Consider the following 18430-nt stretch of genomic DNA (forward strand, 5'->3'; position numbering starts at 1 on the left):
GCTTCAATATATCCACATAATTTTCCTTTCTCATGACGCCATCTATTTTGTGAAGTGCACCAGTCCCTCCTTCAGCAAAGCACCCCCACAACATGATGCTGCCACCCCCGTGCTTCACGGTTGGGATGGTGTTCTTGAAATTGCAAGCCTCCCCCTTTTTCCTCCAAACACAACGATGGTCAATATGGCCAAACAGTTCTATTTTTGTTTCATCAGACCAGAGGACATTTCTCAAAAAAGTACAATCTTTGTCCCCATGTGCAGTTACAAAACGTAGTCTGGCTTTTTTTGTGGCAGATTTGGAGCAGTGGCTTCTTCCTTGCTGAGTAGCCTTTCAGGTTATGTCGATATGGGACTCGTTTTACTGTGGATATAGATACTTTTGTACCTGTTTCCTCCAGCATCTTCACAAGGTCCTTTGCTGTTGTTCTGAGATTGATTTGCACTTTTCACACCAAAGTACGTTCATCTCTAGGAGACAGAACGTGTCTCCTTCCTGAGCGGTATGACGGCTGTGTGGTCCCATGATGTTTATACTTGCGTACTATTGTTTGTACAGATGAACGTGGTACCTTCAGGTGTTTGGAAATTGCTCCCAAGGATGAACCAGACTTGTGGAGGTCTACTGATCTACTGATCTAGGTCTTGGCTGATTTCTTTTGATTTTCCTATGATGTCAAGCAAAGAGGCACTGAGTTTGAAGGTAGGCCTTGAAATACATCCACAGGTACACCTCCAGTTGACTCAAATGTTGTCAATTAGCTTATCAGAAGCTTCTAAAGCCATGACATCATTTTCTGGAATTGTCCAAGCTGTTTAAAGCCACAGTGAAATTATCTGTCTGTGAACAATTGTTGGAAAAATTACTTGGTTCATGCAAAAAGTAGATGTTCTAACCGACTTGCCATAACTATAGTTTGTTAAGAAGAAATTTGTGGAGTGGTTGAATAACAAGTTTAAATGACTCCAACCTAAGTGTATGTAAACTTCCGACTTCAACTGTAAATGTTACAGCAGCCTAGGCTACACCTAAACATTAGAGATCTGACATGCTGTATGGGATGAAAACGAGACAATTTTTCAGTTTGATCAACTTTAGGCTACTAATAAGAGCAGCTGCATACAGCCTATGTGCGCTGTACATTTGGTCAGGGTAAACTAATTGGTAACGTTATGTATTTATAGTCCATTTGTGTGTCAGGAGAAAATGTGGTTTATATTCAACATTGGGCTGGCTAGGCTACCTTTATGTTTTCAATCCAAAATTATTAACATAATAGTGATGACAGATGTGAGTGAATTTCTTATAAGGCCTACAGTTGCATAGAACTGCATGATGCAAACCTGCATAAAGCAAGCTCAGCCCTGTGAGTTCTATTGTCTATCAGTTGTTGTCTCTGTGTCTGGGTAGAGGAAATGCCCTTCCTAATCTAGTCTAAATATAATTAATATGAACAAGTATAAGGTTGCTGCAGTTTGACAGGGTTTTCACCCCTGTCCGCTCATCCACTGGCACATTGAATGTTTCCTCTCCAAGCACTGAGTAGCTCTATCAATTTTCTCTCATTACTCTATGGAGAGTCAATCACATAGACAAACACAATTACATTATTACACATAAATGATTTTACTTGCTTGGACTAACTCATTCTTAGCTCTTTGGTCTAACTGTGCAGTGTGTTATTGTTTTTTGTCTTCCCAGACAAATCCTGTCCTGCACTGAAATCAAGCCTCTGAACACCTCAACTCGTGCCTCATTCCCTCATTCAGTCAATGCTGTGATCCCTTCCAAACACTGTGTAATTAGCCCTCTCATTCCCATTCCCCATAATAGTGTACTATACATTTCTTTATTAAATGCTTTAGGTTAAAATAATTACTCTTTGACGATTTTTGAAACACTTTGACATCTCTGTGTGTTCCGTGCCTATACCGTGGGTCTCACATTCCCCTCAATTTTTGAAACCCCAGCCTCCACTGCCACATACTATTGGTCATGTGGTGTATGTAACTATAAGGTGACAACGATTAAGGCTGTGTGTAGCGGTTAGCAGTCATGATATGAAGGTTTGGCTTGGAAAGTTGTTTTTGCCTAGTCACAGACAGGTGATGTGTTGTGCACTTAAGTCCACAAGTGAAGGGAAAAGGTGACAGGATAGATAGTTCCGAGAAGGAATTATGCTGAACAGAAATATAAACACAACATGTAAAGTGTTGGTACCATTTTTCATGAGCTGAAGAGTAAGAGTTTTTTTAAAATCTGACACAGCGGTTGCATTAAGAACAAGTGTATCTTTAATTCTATGTAAAACATGTATCTTTCATCAAAGTTTATGATGAGTATTTCTGTTATTTGACGTGGCTCTCTGCAATTTCTGAACATGGCGCCAATGTAAACCGAGATTTGTGGATATAAATATGCACATTATCGAACAAAACATAAATGTATTGTGTAACATGATGTCCTATGAGTGTCATCTGATGAAGATCATCAAAGGTTAGTGATTCATTTTATCTCTATTTCTGCTTTTTGTGACTACTATCTTTTGCTGGGAAAATGGCTGTGTTTTTCTGTGGCTATGTACTGAGCTAACATAATCGTTTGGTGTGCTTTCGCCGTAAATCCTTTTTGAAATCAGACATGTTGGCTGGATTCACAACATGTGTAGCTTTAATTTGGTGTCTTTCATGTGTGATTTCATGAAAGATTGATTTTTATAGTAATATATTTGAATTTGGCACGCTACATTTTTTCTGTCTTTTGGCCAAGTGAGACGCTACCGTCCCACATATCCCAGAGAAGTTAACCAAGTTAAATTCTTATTTACAATGACGGCCTAGCGGGGGACAGTGGGCTAACTGCCTTGTTCAGGAGCAGAACGACAGATTTTTACCTTGTAAGCTCTGGGATTTGATCCAGCAACTTTTTGGTTACTGGCGCAACACTCTAACCACTAGGCTACCGGCTATTAGCCATCCAGTTCAAATGTTTATGAGCTCAACATATGATTAAAAAAAAAATATATATATAAATAAAAAAGGATGTTAATTTTGTTCTACTGAGTTGTATTGCTATGATTGCTTCATATATCAGCTAATTTGTAGCATTTTAATTAATTATATTCTTGTCCCTGGTGACGGTCAGATTGACCGCTATGTAAATTATCCATGTATATTACACCTGTTGTTACAATGACATGAAACCATTTTTTCCATGTTTCATCTTTGTATTTTTAAAGCTTTAAAACAACATAACAAAATAACATGAATTTTGAATCAAATTTTGTCGTACAGTCAGAAAATACAGTATTGTCTTATTTTAGTATTTACAGTATATGTGCATCTGGATCAATCAATAGATTGTGTGACTCATTACAATTTACATTTGGTTTCCTAAGGTTTCTTATGACATATTTTAACATTACAAATGCATGAATTCATTAATTTTAAGTGCCATGTACAGTATATAAAATGTGTGTAGAATGTACATGTAACAACAAAAGAAAAAGCAGAAAAACAAAGTATATTGTTGTCCTCCGAAAAAAAAGACTAATAACAGTGAAATAACAGTGGAGACGCTGGAAGAATGGCAGTGAGCCTGGCCTTCTTACTATCCCTCACTCTGATGCTGGGTGACAGTCCTCAAAGATCCAATCAGATTCACTTGCCCAGACAGACTAAATATAGATCGCAGCCAGTCAAGAAAACACATTTAAAGGTGCAGTAAAAATGTCTTTCCCCTCTCTCCTGTTCTACTTCACAAGACAATATTTGTTTATATCCCTGCCTTGAGGAAGAATTTCAGCAAGTGTTGCTGGATTGCATAAGTTGCACTGAAAATATAGCAAAAAAAATGTGTCGGTCGGAATGTTGATATGGAAAAACAACAGAAGATAGATGAATAAATGGATGAGTAGAAATGTACAGTAATGGTGGGTCCGCTAAATGGGATGTCTGGGTGTCTCAGCGGGCAGCATCTTCCTTATGGAGCAGATATGTTTAATATTCTTGACAGATTTAATCAGAAACACAGGAGCAGGTCCTGACTAGGATGAAAAATAAGGTAGCATATGCTTATATTAAAAAATACATGTATTCCATAAACAAACCATAAACTTGTCAAGACAGGAGGCAAGCAAACCCAGATCTCAGTCTTAGAGCCCATCACCCAGGGACAACAAATGGATCACGGGCATGAAAGCTACCTTTTGGTCCAAAAACTGACCATGACCCTTACCATATGTACAGTATATATATACAGTGGGGCAAAAAAGTATTTAGTCAGCCACCAATTGTGCAAGTTCTCCTGCTTAAAAATATGAGAGAGGCCTGTAATTTTCATCATAGGTACACTTCAACTATGACAGACAAAATGAGAAAAAAAATCCAGAAAATCACATTGTAGGACTTTTAATGAATTTATTTGCAAATTATGGTGGAAAATAAGTATTTGGTCACCTACAAACAAGCAAGATTTCTGGCTCTCACAGACCTGTAACTTCTTCTTTAAGAGGCTCCTCTGTCCTCCACTCGTTACCTGTATTAATGGCACCTGTTTGAACTTGTTATCAGTATAAAAGACACCTGTCCACAACCTCAAACAGTCACACTCCAAACTCCACTATAGCCAAGACCAAAGAGCTGTCAAAGGACACCAGAAACAAAATTGTAGACCTGCACCAGGCTGGGAAGACTGAATCTGCAATAGGTAAGCAGCTTGGTTTGAAAAAATCAGCTGTGGGAGCAATTATTAGGAAATGGAAGACATACAAGACCACTGATAATCTCCCTCGATCTGGGGCTCCACGCAAGATCTCACCCCGTGGGGTCAAAATGATCACAAGAACGGTGAGCAAAAATCCCAGAACCACACGGGGGGACCTAGTGAATGACCTGCAGAGAGCTGGGACCAAAGTAACAAAGCCTACCATCAGTAACACACTACGCCGCCAGTGCCAGACGTGTCCCCCTGCTTAAGCCAGTACATGTCCAGGCCCGTCTGAAGTTTGCTAGAGAGCATTTGGATGATCCAGAAGAAGATTGGGAGAATGTCATATGGTCAGATGAAACCAAAATATAACTTTTTGGTAAAAACTCAACTCGTCGTGTTTGGAGGACAAAGAATGCTGAGTTGCATCCAAAGAACACCATACCTACTGTGAAGCATGGGGGTGGAAACATCATGCTTTGGGGCTGTTTTTCTGCAAAGGGACCAGGACGACTGATCCGTGTAAAGGAAATAATGAATGGGGCCATGTATCGTGAGATTTTGAGTGAAAACCTCCTTCCATCAGCAAGGGCATTGAAGATGAAACGTGGCTGGGTCTTTCATCATGACAATGATCCCAAACACACCGCCCGGGCAACGAAGGAGTGGCTTCGTAAGAAGCATTTCAAGGTCCTGGAGTGGCCTAGCCAGTCTCCAGATCTCAACCCCATAGAAAATCTTTGGAGGGAGTTGAAAGTCCGTGTTGCCCAGCAACAGCCCCAAAACATCACTGCTCTAGAGGAGATCTGCGTGGAGGAATGGGCCAAAATACCATCAACAGTGTGTGAAAACCTTGTGAAGACTTACAGAAAACGTTGGACCTCTGTCATTGCCAACAAAGGGTATATAACAAAGTATTGAGATAAACTTTTGTTATTGACCAAATACTTATTTTCCACCATAATTTGCATTCATTAAAAATCCTACAATGTGATTTTCTGGATTTTTTTTTCTCATTTTGTCTGTCATAGTTGAAGTGTACCTATGATGAAAATTACAGGCCTCTCTCATCTTTTTAAGTATAGAACTTGCACAATTGGTGGCTGACTAAATACTTTTTTGTCCCACTGTATACACTGCTCAAAAAAATAAAGGGAACACTTGAACAACACAATGTAACTCCAAGTCAATCACACTTCTGTGAAATCAAACTGTCCACTTAGGAAGCAACACTGATTGACAATAAATTTCACATGCTGTTGTGCAAATGGAATAGACAAAAGGTGGAAATTATAGGCAATTAGCAAGACACCCCCAATAAAGGAGTGGTTCTGCAGGTGGTGACCACAGACCACTTCTCAGTTCATTTGTGGCCTGCTGGAGGTCATTTTGCAGGGCTCTGGCAGTGCTCCTCCTTGCACAAAGGCGGAGGTAGCGGTCCTGCTGCTGGGTTGTTGCCCTCCTACGGCCTCCTTCACGTCTCCTGATGTACTGGCCTGTCTCCTGGTAGCGCCTCCATGCTCTGGACACTACGCTGACAGACACAGCAAACCTTCTTGCCACAGCTCGCATTGATGTGCCATCCTGGATGAGCTGCACTACCTGAGCCACTTGTGTGGGTTGTAGACTCTGTCTCATGCTACCACTAGAGTGAGAGCACCGCCAGCATTCAAAAGTGACCAAAACATCAGCCAGGAAGCATAGGAACTGAGAAGTGGTCTGTGGTCACCACCTGCAGAACCACTCCTTTATTGGGGGTGTCTTGCTAATTGCCTATAATTTCCACCTTTTGTCTATTCCATTTGCACAACAGCATGTGACATTTATTGTCAATCGGGGTGTAGTGGAGGAAAGAGTCAGACGCAGGAGACAGAGACTTCAGAGTAGCATAACTTTTAATCACCACAAAGGTGAAACACGACGCCACTCCAATCAAATGCCCCAACATACAAGGGGAACAAAAGGTTCCGAAAATACAACTAGCACGAACTGTGACATACACGCATGTACAAACAGTACACAAAACAATCACGCACACCCAACAGGCGGGCCTGCTGGGTAATAAAGCTCTACTATTCACCCTAACTAAAAACAGGTGTAACCAATAAACAAAAAAGGAGTGGGAGGAAAAAGTCAGTAGCAGCTAGTAGGCCGGTGACGACGACCGCCGAGCGCCACCCGAACAGGAAGGGGAGCCACCTTCGGTAGGAGTCGTGACACATAAGTATTTGATCACCTACCAACCAGTAAGAATTCCGGCTCTCACAGACCTGTTAGTTTTTCTTTAAGAAGCCCTCCTGTTCTCCACTCATTACCTGTATTAACTGCACCTGTTTGAACTCGTTACCTGTATAAAAGACACCTGTCCACACACTCAATCAAACAGACTCCAACCTCTCCACAATGGCCAAGACCAGAGAGCTGTGTAAGGACATCAGGGGTAAAATTGTAGACCTGCACAAGGCTGGGATGGGCTACAGGACAATAGGCAAGCAGCTTGGTGAGAAGGTAACAACTGTTAGCACAATTATTAGAAAATGGAAGAAGTTCAAGATGATGGTCAATCATCCTCGGTCTGGGGCTCCATGCAAGATCTCTCCTCGTGGGGCATCAATGATCATGAGGAAGGTGAGGGATCAGCCCAGAACTACACGGCAGGACCTGGTCAATGACCTGAAGAGAGCTGGGACCACAGTCTCAAAGAAAACCATTAGTAACACACTACGCCGTCATGGATTAAAATCCTGCAGCGCACGCAAGGTCCCCCTGCTCAAGCCAGCGCATGTCCAGGCCCGTCTGAAGTTTGCCAATGACCATCTGGATGATCCAGAGGAGGAATGGGAGAAGGTCATGTGGTCTGTTGAGACAAAAATAGAGCTTTTTGGTCTAAACTCCACTCGCCGTGTTTGGAGGAAGAAGAAGGATGAGTACAACCCCAAGAACACCATCCCAACTGTGAAGCATGGAGGTGGAAACATCATTCTTTGGGGATGCTTTTCTGCAAAGGGGTCAGGACGACTGCACCGTATTGAGGGGAGGATGGATGGGGCCATGTATCGCGAGATCTTGTCCAACAACCTCCTTCCCTCAGTAAGAGCATTGAAGATGGGTCGTGGCTGGGTCTTCCAGCATGACAACGACCCGAAACACACAGCCAGGGCAACTAAGGAGTGGCTCCGTAAGAAGCATCTCAAGGTCCTGGAGTGGCCTAGCCAGTCTCCAGACCTGAACCCAATAGAAAATCTTTGGAGGGAGCTGAAAGTCCGTATTGCCCAGTGACAGCCCCGAAACCTGAAGGATCTGGAGAAGGTCTGTATGGAGGAGTGGGCCAAAATCCCTGCTGCAGTGTGTGCAAACCTGGTCAAGAACTACAGGAAACGTATGATCTCTGTAATTGCAAACAAAGGTTTCTGTACCAAATATTAAGTTCTGCTTTTCTGATGTATCAAATACTTATGTCATGCAATCAAATGCAAATTAATTACTTAAAAATCATACAATGTGATTTTCTGGATTTTTGTTTTAGATTCCGTCTCTCACAGTTGAAGTGTACCTATGATAAAAATTACAGACCTCTACATGCTTTGTAAGTAGGAAAACCTGCAAAATCGGCAGTGTATCAAATACTTGTTCTCCCCACTGTATATATATATATATATATATGTAAAAAAATGTATATATATACTGTATATATGTATATATATACAAAAGTATGTGAACACCACCTCAAATTAGTGGATTGTCACACCCTGATCTGTTTCACCTGTCTTTGTGCTTGTCTCCTCCCCCCTCCAGGTGTTGCCTATCTTCCCCATTATCCCCAGTGTACTTATACCTGTGTTCTCTGTTTGTCTGTTGCCAGTTTGTTTTGTTTTGTCAAGTCTACCAGCGGTTTCCCCGTGCACCTGTCTTTCTCTAGTTCCTGTTTTCTAGCTTTCCCGGTTTTGACCATCCTGCCTGCCCTGACCCTGAGCCTTCCTGCCGTTCTGTACCTTTCGGACTCTGCTCTGGACTACTGACCTCTGCCTGCCCTTGACCTGTCGTTTGCCTGTCCCCTGTTTCTGTAATAAACTTTTCTTACTTTGAAACTGTCTGCATCTGAGTCTTCTCCTGAGCCTTGATATAGTCGGGCATTTTAGCCACACCCGTTTCTGACAAGTGTATAAAAATCGAGCATACAACCATGCAATCTCCATAGACAAACATTGGCAGTACTGAAGAGCTCAGTGACTTTCAACGTGGCACCGTCATGGGATGCCTCATAGGATGTCAGTTTGTCATATTCCTGGCCTGCTAGAGCTTCCCCGGTTAACTGTAAGTGCCGTTATTGTGAAGTGGAAACGTCTAGGAGCAACAACGGATCAGCCGCAAAGTGGTAGGCCACACAAGCTCACAGAACAGGTGCTGAAGCGCGTAGTGTGTAAAAATTGTCAGTCCTCGGTTGCAACACTCATTAACATCAGCAACATCAGCACAACCACTGTTAGTCGAGAGCTTCATGAAATGGTTTTCCATGGCTGAGCAGCCGCACACAAGCCTAAGGTCACCATGCGCAATGACAAGCATCAGCTGGAGTGGTGTAAAGCTCGCCGCCATTGGACTCTGGAGCAGCGGAAAAGCGTTCTCTGGAGTGATGAATCACGCTTCACCATCTGGAAGTCCGACAGACAAATCTGGGTTTGGCAGATGCCAGGAGAATGCTACCTGCCCCAATGCATCGTGCCAAGTGTAAAGTGTGGTGGAAGAGGAATAATGGTCTGTGGCTGTTTTTCATGGTTCGGGCTATTCCCCTTAGTTCTAGTAAATGGAAATCTTAACGCTACAGCATACAATGACATTCTAGACGATTCTACACTTCCAACTTTATGGCAACAGTTTGGGCAAGGTCCATTCCTGCTTCAGTATGACAATGCCCCTGTGCACAAAGCGAGGTCCATAAAAAAATGGTTTGTTGAGATCGGTGTGGAACAACTTGACTGGCCTGCAGAGAGCCCTGGCCTTTACCCCGTCGAACACCTGTGGGATGAATTGGAATGCCGACTGCGAGCCAGGCCTAATCTCCCAACATCAGTCACCGACCTCACTAATGCTCTTGTGGCTGAATGGAAGAAAGTCCCCACAACAATGTTCCAACATCTAGTGTAAAGTCTTCCCAGAAGAGTGGAGGCTGTTATAGCAGCAAATGGTGCACCAACTCCACATTAACGCCCATGATTTTGGAATGAGATGTTCGACGAGCAGGTGTCCACATACTTTTGGTCATGTAGTGTATGTTGACTATGAGGTTCGATGTAGGCTTTGTGTAGCTGTTAGCAGTTATGATAGTATATATATATATATATATATATATATACTGAACAAAAATACAAACGCAACATGAAAAGTGTTGGTTCCTTGTTTCATGAGCTGAAATAAAAGATCCCCGAAATGTTCCATACGCACAAAAAGCTTATTTCTCTAAAATGTTGTGCACAAATTTGTTAACATCCCTGTTAGTGAGAATTTCTCCTTTATCAAGATAATCCATCCACCTGACAGGTGTGGTATATCAAGAAGCTGATTAAACAGCATTATCATTACACAGGTGCATCTTGTGCTGGGGACAATAAAAGGCCACTCTGAAATGTTCAGTTTTGTCACACAACAAAATGCAACAGATGTCTCAAGTTTTGAAGGAGCGTTGAAATTGTTGAAATTGTTGCTTGTTGCGTTTATATTTTCGTTCACTATAACAGAACCCCTCATAAAAATAATTCCTAATTAGTAGCTCATTGTTGAGGTCAGAGCTGCAATTTACAGATACTCCACATGTGTAGTATCTCTTTAAAGTAATACTGTATGTCTTTGGTAGGTTTTTATCTATGAATACCTCCGTGGAAACACAGCTGTTCTTAGAGTGAATCACCTCTCAGGGGGAGTTAAACCCTTAATTTGACTTGTCAAGAAAACAACAGAGCAGTAACTGCACAGACAAAAGAAGAACCATGGAAAGGTTTGAACACAATCAACCCAAGCCTTTTCAAAGCCATTCACACTGAAATGTCCCGAAGCAAAGATCGAAAAATGAACTGTACCTGTAAGAGATCTTTCTGTCTCTCCATTTCTGTCCCGTCAGGGCGTAGCGTTTATTCCGCCTCCGTCGGCTGATGTGGGGGTGGTCAGGAATGCCACATCGAGGTTTCCTCATCCATCTTTAGAGAATGGGACACAACCCCAAATACATAATTACAGATGGAACCACACCTAAAGTATAACGTGCCTTCGGAAAGTATTCAGACCCCTTGACCTTTACCACATTTTGTTAAGTTACAGCCTTATTCAAAATTGATTAAATATTTGTTTTCCCTCAGCAACCTACACACAATACCCCATAATGACAAAACAAAAAGAGGTTTTTAAAAATGTTGGCAAATGTATTAAAAATAAAAAACAGAAATACCTTATTTACATAAGTATTCAGACCCTTTGCTATGAGACTCGAAATTGAGCTCCGGTGCATCCTGTTTCCATTGATGATCCTTGAGATGTTTCTGCAACTTGATTGGAGTCCACCTGTGGTAAATTCAATTGATTGTACATGATTTGGAAAGGCACACACCTGTCAATATAAGGTCCCACAGTTGACAGTGCATGTCAGAGCAAAAACCAACCGAAGAGGTCGAAGGAATTGTCCGTAGAGCTCCGAGACAGGATTGTGTCGAGGCACAGATCTGGGGAAGGGTTACAAAAAATGTCTGCAGCATTGCAGTTCCCCCATGAACACAGTGGCCTCCATCATTCTTAAATGGAGAAGTTTGGAACCACCAAGACTCTTCCTTGAGCTGGCCGCCAGGCCAAACTGAGCCATCGAGGTGAAGGATCTTGGTCAGGGAGGTCACCAAGAACCCGATGGTCACTCTGACAGAGCTCTAGGTGCCTGTGGAGATGGGAGAACCTTCCAGAAGCACAACCATCTCTGCAGCACTCCACCAATCAGGCCTTTATGGTAGAGTGGCCAGACGGAAACCACTCCTCAGTAAAAGGCTCATGACAGCCTGCTTTGAAATTGCCAAAAGGCACCTAAAGGACTCTCAGACCATGAGAAACAAGATTCTCTGGTCTGATGAAACCAAGATTGAACTCCTTGGCCTAAATGCTAAGCATCACATCTGGAGGAAATCTGGCACCATCCCTATGGTGAAGCGTGGTGGTGGCTGCATCATGCTGTGGGGATGTTTTTCAGCGTCAGGGACTGGTAGATTAGTCAGGATTGAGGCAACGATGAACAGTGCAAAGTACAGAGAGATCCTTGATAGAATCCTGCTCCAGAGTACTCAGGACCTCAGACTGGAGTGAAGGTTCATCTTCCAACAGGACAACGACCCTAAGCACACAGCCAAGACAACGCAGGAGTGGATTTGGGACAAGTCTCTGAATTTCGTTGAGTGGCCCAGCCAGAGCCCGGACTTGAACCCAATCTAACATCTCTGAAGAGACGCTCCCCATCCAACCTGACAGAGCTTGAGAGGGTTAACAGAGAAGAATGGGAGGAACTCTCCAAATACAGGTATGTCAGGCTTGTAGTGTCATACCCAAGAAGACTCAAGGCTGTAATCGCTGCCAAAGGTGCTTCAACAAAGTACTGAGTAAAGGGTCTGAATACTCTTGTAAATGTGATATTTAAGTTCTTTATTTTTAATACATTCGCCAAAATTTAACAACCTGTTTTTGCTTTGTCATTATGAGGTATTTTGCGTAGATTAATGAGGAAAAAATACAATTTAATCAATTTTAGAATAAGGCTGTAACGTAACAATTTTTTATTTTATTTAACTAGGCAAGTCGGAACAAATTCTCTACAATTACGGCCTACCCCAGCCAAACCCTAACCCGGACGACGCTGGGCCAATTGTGCGCCGCCCCATGGGACTCCTAATTACGGCCGGTTATGATACCGCCTGGAATCGAACCAGGGTCTGTAGTGACGCCTCTAGCACTGAGGTGCTGTGCCTTGGACCGCTACACCACTCGGGAGCCCCTCCGAATACACTGTAGGGAACATGTTATTTAAAGCATGCAGATGTAATGCTTTATAAGTTGTTATAAGCATTTATGAGCTTTGTAACATCTTAAAATAATGTTATGTGTCTCAATGCATCAATATTTCAACTGACTCAAAATGGCTAGTATTTAATCAGAATCATTATGAGATGATTATAAGACATAAGGGGGTCATACTAACTGGATGACTCACACTAAACTGCAGTGTTGGATCTAGGAACACAAGCATTTCGCTACACCCGCAATAACATCTGCTAAATATGTGTACTGCTCTGTCGTTCGCAAAATACTTTAGTCTGAGACTTTCATCACTGAAGTCGTTTGTGGTGTTGTACAAAACAAGGTCATCAGCGATTGGATTGTCTCTAACCAATCAGAGTATCAATGCCAATGACACATTTTCAAACCGCCACTTTACCCATGTGTGTTCTGCCATCGGTTTCTGGACCAATCAGACGGCCCTGAATGTGTTTGCGTTCGGTGAAAAGTCGGGGAGGTACTCAGATCCAGACTCGTTACAGAGGAGAAACTAACGTCCGTGGGCTGACGTAAGCGTTTGTCAGAGCGAGGAGTCTGGGTAGCCATGCAAGGGTCCTACATATTTAGTACGAATTTCCTAATATTTGAGTCATAAAATGAAGCCAGCATCTACATTAGATCTCGTTCTCATTACACACTTGTATTATTAACCTTTATTTAACTAGGAAAGTCAGTTAAGATCAAATTCTTATTTACAATGACGGCCTACCGGGGAACAACTGCCTTGTTCAGAACAACAGATCTTTACCTTGTCAGCTCGGGGATTCAATCCAGCAACCTTTCGGTTTCTGGCCCAACGCTCTAACCACTAGGCTACCTGCCGCCCCACTTTATTGATCCAAACCGTGAAATTGGTTTATCGCCATGGTCCTGTACTGAATAGGTCCAAAATACAGACAGCATGGCAAGTCAGTAAGTATTTCAAAAAGTGTAGTAGTAGTATACACGTCTCGTTTGTATAGGAGGATCTGATTTTTATGTAAATTCCCCCTTTAAAGCCAATGAGAAAGTGACAACGACACTCACTCTATGGTGGTCTGATCCAGGATTCCAGTCACTGGGATGCCATAGAATCGCTGCATGGCAGCGACTGCCGATTGCATGGCTTTCTCTGACCGCAGGTCTGACGTTCGGATGTCATGGGGGAGCAGGTAGCCATAGTTCTTCAGCCATGTCTGTGGAGGAGAAAGAACAAGAGAGACAGGTGACTGCGTAACCTTCCACAAAATCACTGCACTTAAACTGACAGCCCTCTCGGGTCTCCGTCTTTAATCGCTTTCATGGCGGTTGGGGAGAGCAGATGCGGAAGTAGGATCCCCTTTAACTGCGTGCCACAGTATAAAAGGCCCTTTAAAAGGCCCTCCTCAATTGAGCTCATTTTGGTCATGACTATTTTAACGGAGGGCGGTTTCACAGGCTGTCTGTGCTTTCTGTAGGGGATCCAGCACCAATAATAACACTACAAGGTAGCTGATATATAGAAGACAACACAAGGGAGTCAAGCTTTAGAGGCTTAACATTAACTAGGCTTAGCACCCCTATGATTTGTAATGCATTTGCATTTACATACGCTGAATTTAGTTTGTTATCAAATTGTTTTGTTTGCATCCAGCTCCATTCATTTAAATGGGGTCCCCTTTTGACCCTTGCACCCTTGACAGCTATCAATCTTTGGTAAATATCCGGTCAAGTGAGAAGAAAGGTGCTGGGTGTCTAGATTTTGAGGGTGTTTTTCTTTTTTTAAGACACTTTATTAGTGATTTATACACAATCCTATCTGTTTACTGTAAATTATAAAACTGAAGGTATTGTCTGGTAACACACAAGATCAATTACATCATCAACAATGAAAAACTTAATAGGATTTCATTTGAATAGCACTGAGGAACAAATCCTTGCTTTTATCTTGTTTCATTTAGCCAGTCCAGAGCAAATGTACTACAACCTCCCTCTGATAATGGAGTCTCAAAGCCTCCGAATACTCTGTGTGTGTGTGTGTGTGTGTGTGTGTGTGTGTGTGTGTGTGTGTGTGTGTGTGTGTGTGTGTGTGTGTGTGTGTGTGTGTGTGTGTGTGTGTGTGTGTGTGTGTGTGTGTGTGTGTGTGTGTGTGTGTGTGTGTTGCATGCGTGCGTGCCTGTGTATATGTGCATGTAGAACACTTTCAACTGAAGCTCAGGGGAAATGACTCAAATTAAATAATTCACCAGTACTATTATACAACAATTACTACAGCATCATTAAAGCTCAACACACAGGCAATGTCAGTAGCATGAAGCCACCACAAACCAAGACAATGGGTTCCTTATCCCCCATACCAGGCAAAACAGACAGCAAGTAATTTGGACAGGCTTCAGTGGGCTTATTGTTTCCACAGTAAAAATAAAAATAGCCACATGCTTCACTCGCTTAACAATTTAAAAATGTTGGCTGAATATGAGCAGGTAGTAAGACAGGCCACTTCATACTGTATTTCTGCAATATCGTGTGAAAAATAGAGGAAAATATGGGATAGTAGGTGTAGTAGCGGATTAATGAATAACATTATTGAATATTTGCTCAAAAGGGTTGTCATTTTATTTGTATTGAAAATGAAAGAGTTGCCATACCGGTATGCAGTATTTGCTCATTCTTTGCAGAAAGAATTCCCTTATCAACCATTAATGAAAATGTAGATTTGTACATTAGATTGAGGGTAATGACATTGCAGTCTTTGCAACATAACTACAATTCCTTCTCAATTTGATTATAAGTAGCCCTGAAGAAAATAAACAATAACTCAAGAAACAGCCACTGATGTGATCAAATTATAGGCCATGAACTAGGATTTAACTCCCTCACAATCCTTATCCAGAGTTGCTACACCCCAGTTGACATTTCCTGCTCCCCAAAGTCAACAGCTAGGTTACTTCCCCAGGAACACTATAGCCCTGTTTGAAATGCATCCTTCCTTCCTTCCTCCCTCCTTTTCAGTGATAATAGATCTGAATTGGTTTGATTGGTGAAAGTAATAGGTTGGTAACCACTGATCTGTGATTATCTCAAGGAAATAATTATGCATTTCTGAGGTATTCGAAAAGGGCCAGTAACAACACAAAGAAAGTAAAGACTATTCTCTCCAACATGGTGGTCGTTTTTGGGCTGTTTGATCCCTGACCCAGTAGAAAAGGATGTGACTCTTTGCCTTCCTCTCGTCTAATTACGTTCACAGCAGATCCTCTCTCCTCCACATTTCTACTCAGCTTCATTCCGACTACAAAAAACGACCAATCATTTCAGGTCCAGTATCATGTGATTCAGCAGACTGCTGGCATTACACATCTGGCTAAAAGACTACTGTAGCGATGCTGGAGTCACTTTTATTGATAACTTTGACAACTTCTGGAAACAGAAGATACTCTACAAGAATGATGGAGTCCATCCAAATCATCTTGGCTCTTGGAATCTGTCCATGCATTTCAAGGCTGCGTTGAAACAATGACTGGTAAATGATCCAAGTTAATCTCAGTTAATCCCTACCATTGTGACAATGAGTCGTCATAATGCTGCATCAAATGTACATGATCTTAGGGGCATTGGCAAACACAATGTAAGTAATTAAATGTATGTACCCCTAATTGCACCGAATACATCTGTTTATCCTACAGCTATTGTAAGCAGTAATCATGAGCCTATAAACCAGAGTTACTGTCACGATCGTCGTAACTTTGTAGAGAGGACCAAGGCGCAGCGTGATAACAATACATACTTCTTTATTGACGAGAAGACGAAAACGAAACGAACACTATACAAACTAAACAAAACAACAAACAAGGACCATGCATACACACAACCGCCAGCCAGGACCAGCCAGAGCCGCCCGCCAGCCAGGATCTGCCAGAGCCGCCAGTCAGCCAGGATCTGCCAGAGCCGCCAGTCAGCCAGGATCTGCCAGAGCCGCCAGTCAGCCAGGATCTGCCAAAGCCGCCATGCCAGCCAGGATCTGCCAAAGCCGCCATGCCAGCCAGGATCTGCCAGAGCCGCCAGCCAGCCAGGATCTGCCAGAGCCGCCAGCCAGCCAGGATTTGCCAGAGCCGCCAGCCAGCCAGGATCTGCCAGAGCCGCCAGCCAGCCAGGATCTGCCAGAGCCGCCAGCCAGCCAGGATCTGCCAGAGCCGCCAGCCAGCCAGGATCTGCCAGAGCCGCCAGCCAGGATCTGCCAGAGCCGCCAGTCAGCCAGGATCTGCCAGAGCCACCAAAGCGGGTATTAACTATGGTGGAGTGGGGGCCACGTCCCGCACCCGAGCCGCCGCCGTAGGAAGACCCACCCGGACCCTCCCCTTCTGTGTCAGGTTTTGCGGCCGGAGTCCGCACCTTTGGGGGGGGGGGGGGGGGGTACTGTCACGCCCTGGCCTTAGTATTCTTTGTTTTCGGTAATATTTTGGTTAGGTCAGGGTGTGACAGTGGGGATGTTTGTGTATTTGTCTCGTCTTGGGTGGTTGTATTGTATAGGGGGTTTTGTAGAGTGTATGGGGTTGTGTTTAGTGTAGGTGTCTAGGTAAGTCTATGGTTGCCTGAATGGTTCTCAATCAGAGACAGCTGTCTTTCATTGTCTCTGATTGGGAGCCATATTTAAGGCAGCCATAGGCATTAGGCTATTGCGGGTAATTGTCTATGTGTAGTGTTTAGTGTCAGCACTATTTTGGTTGAATAGCTTCACGGTCGTCTGTTTGTTGTTTTGTTCGTTTGTTCGTCTTCATAATAAAAGAAGATGTCTTTCTATCACGCTGCGCCTTGGTCCACTCTTCTTCAAAGTTACGACGATCATGACAGTTACACTGTCAGCACTGAGGTGGTGTGCAATGGTAGGAAGACCACTTTATGCAGCTCACCCTGCACTATCAGCTCCAATGTAAATAACATGAGTAAGTCTACGTCTGATAAGCTTCACAATATAATAGCCATATTTAGGAAAACCAAAGTTCCAAAGGCTGGGCCTAATATAGTGTAGAAGTATTGTAGTGATTCATATGATGATGATGTAAAGAATATTTGCTGGTCTGTGGTGTGTAATGAGGAGCAACCAGACGCTGCACTTGACGCACTTATGAAACTACTTATTCCAGTTACTAATAAGCACGCACCCATTAAGAGAATGACTGTAAAAACTGTTAAATCCCCTTGGATTGATGAGGAATTTAAAAATTGTATGGTTGAGCGGGATGAGACAAAAGTATGGCAAATAAGTCTGGAAGCCCAACTGATGGCCAAACGTACTGCAAATTAAGAAATCATGTGACTAAACTAAAGAAAAAGAAACTACACTATGAAACAAAGATAAATTATATAAAGAATGATAGTAAAAAGCTTTGGGGCACCTTAAATGAAATTTTGGGAAAAAAAGCCAACTCGGCTCCTTTATTTATTGAATCAAATGGCTCATTCATCACAAAGCCCACTGATATTGCAAACTACTTTAATGACTTTTTCATTGGAAAGATAAGCAAACCTAGGGATGACATGCCAGCAACAAACGCTGACACTACACATCCAAGTATATCCGACCAAATTATGAAAGACAAGAATTGTACTTTTGAAATCCATAAAGTCAGTGTGGAAGAGGTTAAAAAATTATTGTTGTCTATCAACAATGACAAGCCGCCAGTG

At 42.8% G+C, this 18430-nt stretch overlaps 1 protein-coding gene across 1 annotated transcript in view; it reads right to left on the reverse strand.

Annotated features, from left to right (window-relative positions):
* mmp24 (matrix metallopeptidase 24) overlaps positions 1–13962 on the reverse strand; it is a 40969-nt gene extending 27007 nt beyond the window's left edge. The window contains exons 1-2 of the mRNA XM_038971499.1: positions 13814–13962; positions 10783–10899 (exon numbers count right to left, since the gene is read on the reverse strand). Of these exons, the coding sequence (XP_038827427.1) occupies positions 10783–10899; positions 13814–13890 (194 nt within the window). The 5' untranslated portion in view covers positions 13891–13962. The remainder of the gene's footprint in view (positions 1–10782; positions 10900–13813) is intronic.
* Between the last annotated feature and the right edge of the window lie 4468 nt (positions 13963–18430).

The sequence above is a fragment of the Salvelinus namaycush genome, chromosome 2 (assembly GCF_016432855.1).
Source record: "Salvelinus namaycush isolate Seneca chromosome 2, SaNama_1.0, whole genome shotgun sequence".
Classification (NCBI taxonomy): Eukaryota; Metazoa; Chordata; class Actinopteri; order Salmoniformes; family Salmonidae; genus Salvelinus; species Salvelinus namaycush.